General features: G+C 41.9%; 1 protein-coding gene across 3 annotated transcripts in view; it reads right to left on the reverse strand.

The window, feature by feature from the left end:
- LPIN1 (lipin 1) overlaps nucleotides 1-13,883 on the reverse strand; it is a 73,890-nt gene that overhangs the window by 21,316 nt on the left and 38,691 nt on the right. For all 3 annotated transcript variants that reach the window (XM_081940114.1, XM_081940115.1, XM_081940116.1), the window contains 5 exons: nucleotides 13,347-13,662; nucleotides 11,832-11,925; nucleotides 10,709-10,899; nucleotides 6,185-6,278; nucleotides 1,321-1,390 (listed from right to left, as the gene is read on the reverse strand). In XM_081940114.1, the coding sequence (XP_081796240.1) occupies nucleotides 1,321-1,390; nucleotides 6,185-6,278; nucleotides 10,709-10,899; nucleotides 11,832-11,925; nucleotides 13,347-13,662 (765 nt within the window). The remainder of the gene's footprint in view (nucleotides 1-1,320; nucleotides 1,391-6,184; nucleotides 6,279-10,708; nucleotides 10,900-11,831; nucleotides 11,926-13,346; nucleotides 13,663-13,883) is intronic.

The following is a 13,883-nucleotide window of genomic DNA, read 5'->3' on the forward strand; positions in this document are numbered from 1 at the left end:
ATTAAACAAATTAAGGGCTATCTTGGGATAGATTTTTATGTCACTATCAGTCTACAGGGAAGACCTCAATAGACCTCTAACTGGACAGAAGTGTGTCTAATGAAATCAATTAGTTCAGAAGTGGGTAAAAGAGATTTGATATGCAAGAGCTAAGCCTAATGGAATGTGTGGATGACCTTGGGGGATGAAAGAAAGATACTGCCTAGGAAACAATCAGATAAGAGAAGGAGGAGGAAGACCCCCACCCCCAAGAGTTTAATAATCAGAGAAAGAAACTTAGGAAGTCTCTGTCTGTCCTCATTGATCAGATGAGTCAAAGTGGTGATGAGAAGTCTGCGCTTTCAGACTTACACTTTTCTATTAATATAAACCTATAATAAAGTAGATTTAGGTCATCTACTCGTGTTTCCTGTCAGGAAGGCTGGTACTAAACCCAGGAAGGCTGACACAATAAACTCTGAGTTTCTTTCCCTGATAGCATACATTCAGACATGGGGATAACATACAACAAAAAAGATTATGCAGCTCCAAACTTCATTTTAGCCAGGTCAGAAATAGATGATAGATAGATGATAGATAGATAGATAGATAGATAGATAGATAGATAGATAGATAGATAGATAGATAGATAGATAGATAGATAGATGATAGATAGATAGATAGATAGATAGATAGATAGATAGATAGATAGATAGATAGATAGATAGATATAGATGTATGGAGGGATGGATGGAGGGATGGAGAGAGACAGAGACAGAGAGATAGATAGACAAAGACAGAGATCAATCCAGGTTGTCTTTCTTTTTTCAAACAAATAATTCTGAAGGCAAATTATCTAATCCATCAAAAATGTCTTTGAAAACAATTCATGCAAAATCTAGAAAATGTACAAAGCACCAATTCATGGCCCAAAATTAATATAATTATTGAGCTATCTAAATACTTCTTACGTTACCTTTAACTAGACAAAGTAGAAGAAATGTCACACAGACATACAATTACTTTCTACTATGACTGAACTAAGAACAAAATGGCTAAATGTTATCTTGGAAACTCTGCAATTTTTTAAAATATAGAGAGTATATATAGTCTGAACCTCTGTCATCATCCTTAACCCAAGAATAAAATGACTGCTGAAAAAAATAAAGCAAAAAGGTTACATTGCCCCATAATGTGTCACAATTGTGTATCAGTCAGGGATAGAAGAAACCATAAGTCCAGGATGAGGTGCGTGGGAGGGGTAACACTATAACATACAGAGTCTGGCTAGACAAAGAGAGCAAGGACCTTTGACCACAAGTCTGGCATGGTCAATCTCACCTTTGGCAAAGGTTTCTGGAATGCCTGCATTGCCAGCAGGAGTGGAGCTGCTGTTGTCCAGTTGTAGTATCTAAGAGAGCAAAACAATATTTATATGCAATCCTTGAAACAAGCAAATTGTTTACTTAATTATTATTATTATTTAAACATGCAAGTTGGAGCCAGTTTGGCCTAGTGGTTAAGGTGCTGGCCTAGAAACTAGCAGACTGTGAGTTCCAATCCAGCCTTAGGCGTGAAAGGCTGCTAGATGACTTTGGGCCAATCATCAGGAGACTTTCAATTCTAGTCCTGCCTTAGGCATGAAAGCCGGCTGGGTGACTTAGGGTCTGTCACACTCTCTCTCAGCCCAACCCACCTCAGAGGGCTGGTGGTAGGGAAAATAGGAAGAGAAAGTTGTGTTGGATATGTTCACCACCTTCAGATATTTGTAAAAATAATAAAGGCAAGTTATAAATAATACATACATAAATCAATTATCAAAGAACTTGAAGCAACTATTTCTACTGAAAAGGGCATTTACCGTATTTTTCAGAGTATAATACGCACCGGCGTATAAGACGCACCAAGGTTTTGAAGAGGCAATTTTTTTAAAAAAGTAGGTAAGTCGATAGAGGGATAGAGAGCGAGAGAAAGAGAGAGAAATACAGTAGGTAGGTAGGGAGAGAGAGAGAATAGGTAGGTAGGTAGGTAGGTAGGTAGGTAGATAGAGGGATAGAGAGAGAGAAACACATTAGGTAGGTAGGGAGAGAGAGAGTAGGTAGGTAGGTAGGTAGATGTTTCCAGGTGTATTTATCCATGTGCTGGCGAAGGAAATCGCTGACAATCTGCAATACCTAAGACTTGTTTCTGCTGGCACAGCACTTGATCAATCTAATTCTCATCAATCACTCTAACTAAAGAGATTTCCAAAAGGGGAAAAAAAAGTTTTTGCACTCTGCAAACCTCTCAAAAATGACCCCGTTTTTTGCAAAAACGGCCCTGTTTTTTTGTTTTTTAAAAAAAGGGATGAATAGTCTTGGGGGGCTTTCAGAGTGCTCCTGGGGAGGTGGGGGGGCACAAACGAGCAAAAAACGACCCATTTTTCACAAAAACGTGTCCGTTTTTTGTCAAAAAAAATTGCATGCATAGCCTTATGGAGGCTTATAGAGTGCTGCTGGGGGCTGTGGGGGCAAAAAACACCCCACTGTTTGGTCATTTCTGCCCTCCCCAGCCCCCAGGAGCTCTCTGAAAGCCTCTATAAGGGTATGCACGGCCATTTTGGTGAGGGGGTGGGGCTTTGGGAGGCAAAAAAATGCTGTATTTGATGTATAAGACGCACCCAGATTTTCATCCTCTTTTTTAAGGAAAAAAGGTGCGTCTTATACTCTGAAAAATACGGTAATTAAAACTCTTCAGGCATTACATTAATCTTAATATGCCACATATAAATGTACCTATGTAGAGATGGATATCAAATTAGGTTTCACTTAGTATTTTAAGTTCCTCCCCCAAAACTTCAATTTATTTCATCGATTTTTAATGTGTATTTTCTACAGCATATTTTTTAATATAAAATTCGTATGAATATTTTTCTAACATGGGCAGATTAGAAAATTGAATGATATGCATTTTTGGTGCAGGTAGGTAAATTCAGATTAAAATGCAAAGTAAACCAATTCTTGGTCGAGTTTTATTTCACTGAAGAAAATTCATTCACTATGTCTGCTACTATGGAAACAGCATCGTAGAAGAGGAAGGGACCAAATCCACACTCTTTGTGCAATGCAGGCTGCAGTAGATCATGTCTGATAATTGACAATCTCACTTATAAGTGAAAACCACTAGCAAACAGCAATAGCACTTAGACTTATACACTGCTTCACTGTGCTTGTACAGCCCTCTCTAAGTGCTTTACAGAGTCAGCATATTGCCCCCTAACAATCTGGGTCTTCATTTTACCCACCTGGGAGGGATGGAAGGCTGAGTCAACCTTCAGCCGGTGAGATTTGAACTGCCAACCTGCAGACAGACAGCAGTCAGCAGAAATAGCCTGCAGTACTGCACTCTAACCACTGCGCCATCACGTCTCTTAAATGAGAATTGACCATTTCTTGCTGTTTCTTATTTCCATAATTCATACAATCAGGAAGTTTCATCTGATATCTAGTCTGATCTTTACTTGCATATTTTTAACAAACTGGCTTTGGCCTTGCCCTTTAATGCTATAGAATATAACTCTACTCCCTCGTCTGTGTAACAGCTTTTCAAATTTTGAAGAAATTTGATAAATCAGGAATCTTTTGGCAGGTTAAACATAACCTTTAACTATTGGTCAAGTGGCTTTGTTTCTGAACTATTTACCGTGTTTTCCCGAAAATAAGACAGGATCTTATTTTTTTGGACCCACGAAATATGGCCTTGGGCTTATTATAGGGGGAGGGCTTATTATTTTCTGGGGCAGACGAGAAGCGAGGCGCGCCTTTTACCTTTCCAGCTCCGCCGCGTTCCTCGCCATTGTGTCCAGGGAAGCTGCTGGTTAAAAAAAAAACCCTCCTCATGAGTTCTATCAAACTTCTTGAAGTCGCGAGAAGGGTTTCTTTTCTTTTCTTTTTACCGGGGGCTTCCCTGGACACAATGGCAAGGACCGCGGCGGACCCGGAAAGGTAAGAGGCGCACTTCGTGGCCCAACACCACCCACACCACCCTAATGGTAAAGGCAACCTGCCTGGTTCCCTTCCCCGCTGCCCCTTTAGTGGGGGGGGGGAGAAGCGAGGTGTGCCTCTTACCTGTTCAGCCCCGCTGCGTTCCTGTCCCTTTTGTCCAGTGAAGCCCCTTGTAAAAAAAACCTAGCAAGTTGAACTCATGAGGTTTTTTTTACAAGGACGAAAGGGCAGGTCTCCGGGAGCACTAGGACACGTGTCTCGCTTCTCCCCCACTGCTACCCCTCACTAAAGGAACGTCGGGGAAGGAAAGCAGCCAGGCAGCCGTTATCATTGGGGCTTGGTGGGACGTGTTCTTTTTGCGTGAGGGAATGGGGTGCGAGGTGCGTTGTTGGCCTGCCACCCCACTCCCATTGTAAGGGCTGCCTGGTTTCTTCCCTTCCTCAACGTCCCTTTAGCGGGGGGGGGGGGGGAGAAGCAAGACGCACATCTTAGCGTGGAATGGGACTGTTCTCCTCCTGCCCTTCGCCCGCCTATTTTACCCCCAGGGTTTCTCCCCCAGTCATTTACCTCTATCACTTTGCCTCCGCTGTTAGGGACCTGGCTGTTCGTCCTGGGTAATGGGACTCCTTCTCTTCCGTCCCCAGCCCTTCCTCACAGGCCTTAGGGAGAGATACTCTTCACTCCAGCCTTTTCGGCTCAAGAGACAGCCGCCAGCCAATCGGAGGAAGGGAAGGGAGAAAGAGAGAGGCACGGAGGGAGAAAGTGTTTTGTGTTGTGTTGCCTGGGGTCCGAGCTAGAAAATACAATAAATCCTTTGCATTCCCCCCACCCCAAAATGCTGGGGATGCGTGTCCTAGTGCTACTGGAGACTGACAGCTCCGCTGCATTCCTTGCTGTTTCGTCCATGTAAAAAAAAACCTCATGAGTTCAATTTGCGAGGTTTTTTTTACAAGGCGCTTCACTGGACGAAAGGGCGAGGAACGCAGCGGGGCTGAACAGGTAAGAGGCAAGCTTCGCTTCTCTCCCCCCGCCACCCCTCGCTAAAGGGGCGGCGGCAAAGGGAACCAGGCAGGCTGCCTTTACCATTGGGGTGGGGTGGGGTGGGTGGTGGTTTTCTGTGCGAGAGGGAACAGGTGGGGGTGTGATCGCATTGCTGGCCTGCCGCTCTTTTTACGGCGGCCTCTTTGCACAGGAGGGAACGGGGCACGAAGCACTTTGCTTGGCCTGCCACTCTTTTTGCGGCGGGCCCTCTTTTTGCCCAAGCTGTACCAGTAGGTGGTACAGTGGTAATGGCAGAGACCGGTTGCGCATGTGCTTAAATAGTTGGGGCGGGCTTATTTTGGGGGGAGGGCTTATTATGGCACATGCTCTGAAAAGCCCGATTAAGCTTATTAGCAGGGAATGTCTTATTTTCGGGGAAAACACGGTACTAATCTTGGTGGCTTCCCTCTTTACTCACACCAATTTGGTCCTTTTTGAACCACTGTGAACAAAACTGAACTCACTGGCTCAAGGTTGACTCAGCCTTCCAAGATGGGTAAAATGAGGATCCAGATTGTTGGGGGCCATATGCTGACTCTGTAAACCGCTTAGAGAGGGCTGTAAAGAACTATGAAGCAGTATAGAAGTCTAAGTGCTATTGCTAAGAAGCTGGCAAAGGTCAGCATGGGTAGCAGAGGTAGTCGACTGCAGGGCATCTAAAAAGGTAGAAATGGGGAGGGGGGGAGAATGAAGCATATTCCGCAGACATAAATATGGACAGAGTGCCAAGTGTCCAAATTTGAATCACATAGCAAGGATGCTGCAATGGTTGTAACTTCAAAAACTGGTCATAACTATAATTCTTTCAATGAATTTTGGTCACTAAACAAATGGTCATTAAGCTATAGAACAGGGGTGTCAAACTCAAGTCATCACAGCTGTGTCATGTGATGTATCAGGACTTTTCCCCTTTGCTAAACGAGGCCTGGGCATGGCCCTCACGTGACGCATCTGGGCCGCAGGCTGTGAGTTTGACGGCCCTGCTACAGACTGTGCCTTCCATTTTCTTAGCCAGGTGGAAAACCTTTAATTTCTCACTTTTTAAATTCCATCTTGTTAATTTCAACCAATTGCTCAAGCCGCTCTAGATCTCTTCAAATCTGTTCACTCTCAAGAATTCTGGTTTGTGGGGTTTTTTTTTAACGAAAGGCATGCATTTTATTCTGCTAAGCTGTACTCACTTGTTTCCAATCTTCACAACAAGATTAGGGTCGTCGATAATAGCTGGGTTGTCCACAAACTGCTGATAAGAGATTTCTTGCTCTAAAAAGTTTTCTGTTTGGAAGAGGGGGGGGAACATGAATGAACCTCAAATAATAGGTTAAAATAGCACTTGGAATATATTGTAGAGTTAGCCTATTTAGGAAACCACAGAAACATAAAAGCAGTTTCAGAGCCTGCAATCTCAGGTAGTTAGCATAGTTTTAGGAGAAAAAGGATATAAAGCCTGTTACTTGAAGGTTCCCATCAAAACCGAAGCAGAGAATGCTGCCTGAAATAGACACTACCCGCCTTGGTTTTATTTGTCGGAACTCCAGCAGATAAATTCACACGTTCAGCTTCACGAATAGTCTGTCCCGACTAGTCTTGAGAAAACCTCAGACTGAATGTGGGTTTAGACCAGGGGTGTTAAACTCAAGGCCCAGGGGCGAGATCCAGCCCGCAGGGTGTTTAGATCCGGCCTGCAGGGCTGTCCTGAAAACAGCAAAGGACCAGCCTGCAGTGCCTCTGCCAGCGAAAACAGAGCTTGGTTTTCGCTGGCAGAGGGTTGCAGGAGGTCGTTGCAGCCGAAAACGGAGCTCGCAAGGCCGTTTTCACTGGCAGAGTGCTGACACCAGTGACATTGAGCTGGCCACATCCACCCTGGCCATATCCCCACCCGTCAAACATAACCCTGATGCCACAGCTCTCAATGAAGTCGCGTTTGACACCCCTGGGTTAGGCTGAATCACAGATCTGAATAAATTTGTGTACAGACAATTATAAAACTGAAATATGAATCTTCTTTGAAAAGAAAGATACACATATACAGCCTATGGCCAGTCATATAGTTTTGGCCATAAGACTCCTTGCAACGTATAATTAATTCCCTAACCTGAAACCAACTCCTGGATGATGGTTGCAACCAAACTTGCCTTCCATCCACATTGTGCTTTTATAGATTAATAAAATAAATAAATTTATGTCACCTTGCACGTACTAATCTGAATCAACATGAATGGTGCCCTTTAAAATAGCACTGAAAACAATATTTACAACATGACTTAAGATTAAGGGCAAGAACCAAGATAAACATCTTAGAGTAGCTTGTAACTTGCTAACTGATTAGTCACGTTTCTGTAGTTGCATGGACAAGTCACCTGTACCTCAAACTGCAACAAACAGCAGCATTTCTACAGAGGGTTGTGCAATCTCCTTGAGCCTGTTTAATCAACTTCCCATCTTTTATTTTATTCAGCTGTGCCAAACATACGCCCATTTTTTCTGTTTATACCAGGGGTGTCCAAACTTGGGAACTTTAAGACTTGTGGACTTCAACTCCCAGAATTCCCCAGCCAGCATGGCTGGCTGGGGGAATTCTGGGAGTTGAAGTCCACAAGTCTTAAAGTTCCCAAGTTTGGACACCCCTGGTTTATACCATAAAACTCAAACTCTGTGAGTTTCTCCTTGCTGATCAGCACTTCAGGAGAGCTGCCTGCTTTTATTTGATCTAAATTTGATTCACTAGTTCTCCTCGGATTTATTTTTCTCTTAGTAATGATTTTCCAATCCATAATTTTCTGTTTCTCAGCAGCCAAGTTTCACAACTGATCTTACCATAGGGAAGATCATTACTTTAGCTGTTCTGAGGGTTGCTATCATTAAAATGTCTTATGCTTCATCATTTTATCTAAGCCTGCCTTTCCATTCCTATTTTATTTTGTTCTTCCAAACTCAGCTCTTCTCATATACTTTGCTCTTCTGTTCAAGTTGAAAGAAAGAATAGAACAGAACAGAATGGAATAGAATAATAGAGTTGGAAGGGACCTTGGAGGTCTTCTAGTCCAACCCCCTCCTTAGGCAGGAAACCCTACACCACTTCAGACAAATGGTTATCCAACATCTTCTTAAAAACTTCCAGTGTTGGAGCAGTCACAACTTTTGGAGACCAATTGTTCCACTGATTAATTGTTCTATCAGGAAATTTCTCCTCGGTTCTAACTTGCTTCTCTCCTTGATTAGTTTCCACCCATTGCTTCTTGTCCTACCCTCAAGTGCTTTGGAGAATAGCTTGACTCCCTCTTTTTTCTGGCAACCCCTGAAATATTGGAACACTGCTATCATGTCTCCCCTAGTCCTTCTTTTCATTGAATAGACATACCCAGTTCCAGCAACCGTTCTTCATATGTTTTAGCCTCCAGTCCCCTAATCATCTTTGTTGCTCTTCTCTGCACTCTTTATAGTCTCAACATATTTTTTACATCCTGGCGACCAAAACTGAATGCAGTATTCCAAGTGTGGCCTTACCAAATCATTATAAAGTGGCATTAATGATTCATGTGCTCTTGATTCTATCCCTGTTTATGCAGCCTAAAACTGTGTTGGCTTTTTTGGCAACTGCTGCACACTTCTGGCTCATATTTAAATGGTTGTCCACTAGGACTCCAAAATCCCTCTCACAGTTGCTACTATTGAGCAAGGTACCACAGTTATACTGTAAATTATATAGATTTTCTGAGAAAAATAAAACATATTTCCAGATTTACCAATCTACTATAAATCCGTTTTTACTGTTGATAAACCAAAAGATAAACTTCCTTCTTGGATTCTCTTGCTCCTATTTGGCTTATTTCTCTTTTTACAAAAATCTCATCAGGCATATCTCTTTCCACATGTGGGTCTATTCTGCCTTGTAAGATCTTAAGTAAAAAACTTTCCATTTAAGAAATCACTGCAATTGTTTGGTCATTTACACATGTCTTTGTATCCCCCTTCTTTGATTTAGTTATTATACTAGTATGTTCCAGTAATTGAGGCAAGTGAATATTGTTTTATATTTAAGTGCATTAGCTACCTGCCATGGATCACTTTTCCATGGAGTAGCTCCCTAGATGTATTCTTCTTTTTAAAAAAGTATTTCTGTCATTCTGAAATCTTAGATATAAAAGCTATTAGTATAATCCTTCCATTTTCTTATAACTGCTTTCACTTCTATTAGATTTATTTTGTGTTTACTCCTACATTAGCCATACATTTCCTGTTCCTTGAACTTCTTAAAAACTTATCTCATTTTGTTTCTTGATTTTTTTTGTAGCTGTTGACAAGGGACTGAATGTGTCTCTTGTTTTTTTCCTGCTTTGTGCCAGAAAAATGCATTTGGTTGCCATGTATCCTTCCAAGACTTTCATCCTTCATCTTTTTCTTTCTATTTAAATAGCTTGCTCTAAAAAGCATTGAGAACTTTTTATCCTTTTAAGTTTTAGGAATATTTTTTTGCAATTTGGTTTTCACTATGTGTCTCAATTCCTTATGTACCTCTTCTAGTTCTCTTTTACATATTGAATTTGTTCTACAAGTTGATTTTACATTCTAATTAACTAAATCAAATCTTGTTCTCTCCAATGGTCTAAATTTAATTTATGCAAACATGGCACCAATAGTTTATGGTCTGTTTCAAAATCTGCACACAGAAATTTCTGGCTTACTGCACTGTATTTCTCCTTCTTTGTTTCCTATTATCTAATTAACATGATTCTATTGTTTTGCATCTGATGATGTCCATGTGTGGAGGCTTTTTTTTATCCTTGAAGCAGATGCTAGAAACAGAGATTCTCTTCACAAAGTTTTCTAAGACTATCGTTCTATAATTTCAAATTCCTCCATTTCTCCACACTTTTCCCTATTAAACCTATTAGTAGAACTAATACAAGAATATTCTTATATTAGCACATCTTATAATTTGTCAAATACTCAAACTGTCCACCACCGCATCTTTAGCAGGTATAACACTTGTAAAACATTAGTGTTCACTGGATTATAAAAGTAATAGAGATGTCTTACAACAATATAGACACAGTTTCTCATTGCTTTCTTCCAGTTTCATTTTCAAGTTCTTACTCCCCGCTGTGCCAATTGAGTTTTTTATTCAATTTACATTGCCACCCGTCTCAAACATGACTCAGGGTGGTTAACAAGGGATTAAAAACAGGTAAAAACAACATAACCAACACAATAAATAATAAATATAGCAGCTAAAATAAAACCAGCCAGAATAACAATAGCACTTAGACTTATATACCGCTTCACAGTGCTTTACATCCCTAAAGAGATAGGAGGTGAGAGAGCTGCAGTGCCCCTGGTTATAAGGACAGGTGGACTGCCAAGCAACCCTGATTCGTTATCTTTATTATTCTGATTTCAGGGATGCTGCAACACCCTTAACTTCAGGAGTGGGTTGTAAGTCTCTTCGTTCAGGGTTGACATGATTTTTAACAGTTGCTGAACGAACGGTTATAAGTCAGGAAATACTTGTAAGGAAGAACACCGTGTTATATGCAAATGTTTTAAAGGAAGGGTGTTTGTAAACCTTCTGTCACACATGCCTTACTACGCAATATCCACAAGAGGTCACTATATGCTTTTTTATAGAGGGGTCAGAGCGTTCAAACCAAGCATTGCAGTATTTTACAATAGGGGTAGCAGGGGTGGGGGGGTGTTGAGCGTACCTGTGGATATTTCTTTATTGTCGCTCAGTCCGCCACAAAGTGAAATGGCAATGGATGGCAGGTCTCGGATTCCATCCGAAGTGCTCTCGACACCGCTGTCCACCCCTGAGCTTCCGACTGATTGAGGGGATTGATTGGCTGAGCGGGGACTGTTTTCACTCATGTTCTTCGCGAGGGGAATATGATCCCCACTGAGAAGAGAAGAAGAATTAGTGACCTCCACTCCTTCCCAAAGCCAGAGGGCTCATGAATTTCATCATCTGACTTGTCTAGCCTACTTCTCCGCCGAGGAGAGTTAAGCAATCACTACAGGAAAAATCTCTCTCGTTGAGCGATTTAAAGCCTTCAAAGGCTTATTAAAACCTTCAAACAAAAGCGCTTCTAGGTAACATATTTGGACGGGGGGGGGGGAGGGAAATCACTCCCAATGCATGCTTCTAGTCTTACCCCAGTGCTATCTATCTATCTACCTACCTACATACATACACACACATATATACATACAGACACGCACACATACACTTCAGCAATAGAGTGATCAACACCTGGAATGCTCTTGACTCCGTTGTTACATCCTCAAACCCCCACAGCTTCAACCTTAAACTGTCTACCATGGACCTCACCCCATTCCTAAGAGGTCAATAAAGGGGCGTGCATAAACGCACCAGCGTGCCTACTGTCCCTGTTCTACTGTCCCCATTTATTTGTATTCATTTCCTTTGTTCATGTCCATGTTTATATTTATACCTGATATCTTGCACACGTTTGACAAACTAATAAATACAAATACAATGTACAGTCCAAAAGTTCCCTGTAGATAGATAGATAGATAGATAGATAGATAGATAGATAGATAGATAGATGATAGATAGATAGATAGATAGATAGATAGATAGATAGATAGTATGGTCCTTTCATTTTAATTCTTCAATTTGACACTTTTTAAAAATGAATTTGTCTTAATAAGACAAAAAACAAGTTTTGGCTTGGTAATTTCAAGCACACTTCAGCAAAGTACAGATTTCCTTCAAAAGCACAAAGGACAGAATTTTGTACATAGGGACACAAGATGCTGAGAAAGCTATTTCCATAAATGGTAAATGTCAGTTTAAAGCATGCATACTTTTTAGGAAAATAGAGTGCAGCAACCTCCGGCTCCATGTCAGTCAGATCATCTAAATATACACCATCAGCACCAAGATGTCGGCTCCGTTTATCTGTAAAATGCAAAATCTTATTATTGTACAGTGCTTTAAGCAGACACATTTTTCAGATAAGGTAAGAACTTATTTGATCCGTTTAACACAGCTTTTATCAGGAGCTTACGGTACAAAAGAAACAAATAATAATTCATTAAAAGAGGATAAAATCTGTAGCACAGAGTAACAATGGAATAACAAACTCAGATTAGAATAAGTTTTTGTGGGTGCAGTAGAAGGGATTAAGTAGAAGTTGTATCTCAAGCGTGGAATTTTGTGGCTTCTTTCTTATTTATGCTTTCCTCCATTACAGCAAACCTATGGTTCATAGTAGAGTTTACAAGTGGTACTTGACTTACAACAGTTTGTTTAGTGACCGTTCAGTTTCAATGGCACTGAAGAAAGTGACTTATGACTGTTTTTCACACTTACGACCATTGCAGTATCCCCATAGCCATGTGATCCAAATTCGGATGCTTGGCAACAGACTCATATTCATGACAATTGCAGTGTCCCAAGGTCACGCAATCCACTTTGGCAACCTTCTGACAAGCGAAGTCAACAAGGAAGCCAGATTCACTTAACAACCATGTTACTAACTTCACATCTGCAGGGATTCACTTAACAACTACGGCACAAAAGGGGCAAAATTCGCTTAACCAATGTTCCAGCTAGCAGGAAACATTTGGGGCTCAACTGTGGTCGTACGTTGAGGACTTCCTGTTTCCTGTTTTCCGCTTGAAGGGTTAGAAAACTGCACCATTAATTCAGCACTCATCTTTGCTCTTGCTCCCCTGGTCTTAAGGAATCTGCTGCACCCATTTGAGGAAGCGAAAGTATGAAAAGCCTCTCTGCAAGTAAGGTGACTATATTCCACTTTGGTTGACTCAGGAGGCAAATAGCTTTCTCCTTCCCCTCATTAGCTCATTTCTTGGAAAGGCCAGTTAATTTCATTGGTAACAAGCAGGGGTGGGATTCAGCCAGTTCGGACCGGTTTGGGAAAACCGGATGCTAATTTTACATCTGGCTCATCAAACCGGTAGTTGCAAGGACAGGCTGGCCCCGCCCATCCCTCCCCTCCCCTCCTAGGAGTCTCCCCGCAGTTCATTTTGGATACCAGGTAAGGGCCTGCGCGGAGGCTCTGAGAGGCTGAAAAATGGGCCTCCTGGAAGTTCCGGAACTCTGGAAATGTTTCCAGCCTCCAGAGGGCCTCCGGAGCCCAGGGAAGGCTGTTTTCACCCTCCTGGAGGCTCGAGGAAAGTCTCCGGAGCCTGGGGAGGATAAAAATGCCCTCCCACACCATGGTACAGGAGGCCCAGGAGGCCACGCCCATCATGGCCAAGCCGACTCAGCAACCGAGAACCCATTGCTTAAAATTTTCAATCACACCCGATAAAAATTGTTGACAATAATGCTTGGTTGCAAAAGGTGCTATATACCCTTTTTTTTAGAGGGAGAATCTGTTTTGCCGGCTGGCTGCATCAAGCACGTTGTGGCTGGTTTCAATTCTTCCCCGGCCGGAAATAGAAGGGCTGCTGCCCCTAAAGTCTCTATATCTGTTTGGGATATTTCAGGTGCCAGTAGCTCCGTTTCTTCCACAACCAAGACAGTCTCATCCTGTCCAAGGTCAGGCAAGGAAGAGATGTGGTGCATCTCTTCCGTATCAGTACTCTGGATGACTCGAAAGTGGATGCTTCCAGAATGATTCACAGCTACTGAGGTGCTGGATTCTTTTGGCTTGTGTGGGATGGCAGTCTAAAAAGGAAAAAGAAAAGGGCAAAATTCAAAAAAGGTTCCTGAAAAAAAAGGACAAAAAGAGACACGAAGCGTGAAAAATGAAAGTAACCTTGTTCCGCTCATATATCATAGAGCAAATCCCTCTTAAAAGTTAGGATTATTTCAGAAAGTGCACTGAAACAAGTCTGGATTTGCCCGCAAGTATATTCTCCAAGGAGACAGAGGCAGCCTTGCTTTCT

Source organism: Natrix helvetica (genome assembly GCF_964273705.1).
Source record: "Natrix helvetica genome assembly, chromosome: 2".
Lineage (NCBI taxonomy): Eukaryota > Metazoa > Chordata > Lepidosauria > Squamata > Natricidae > Natrix > Natrix helvetica.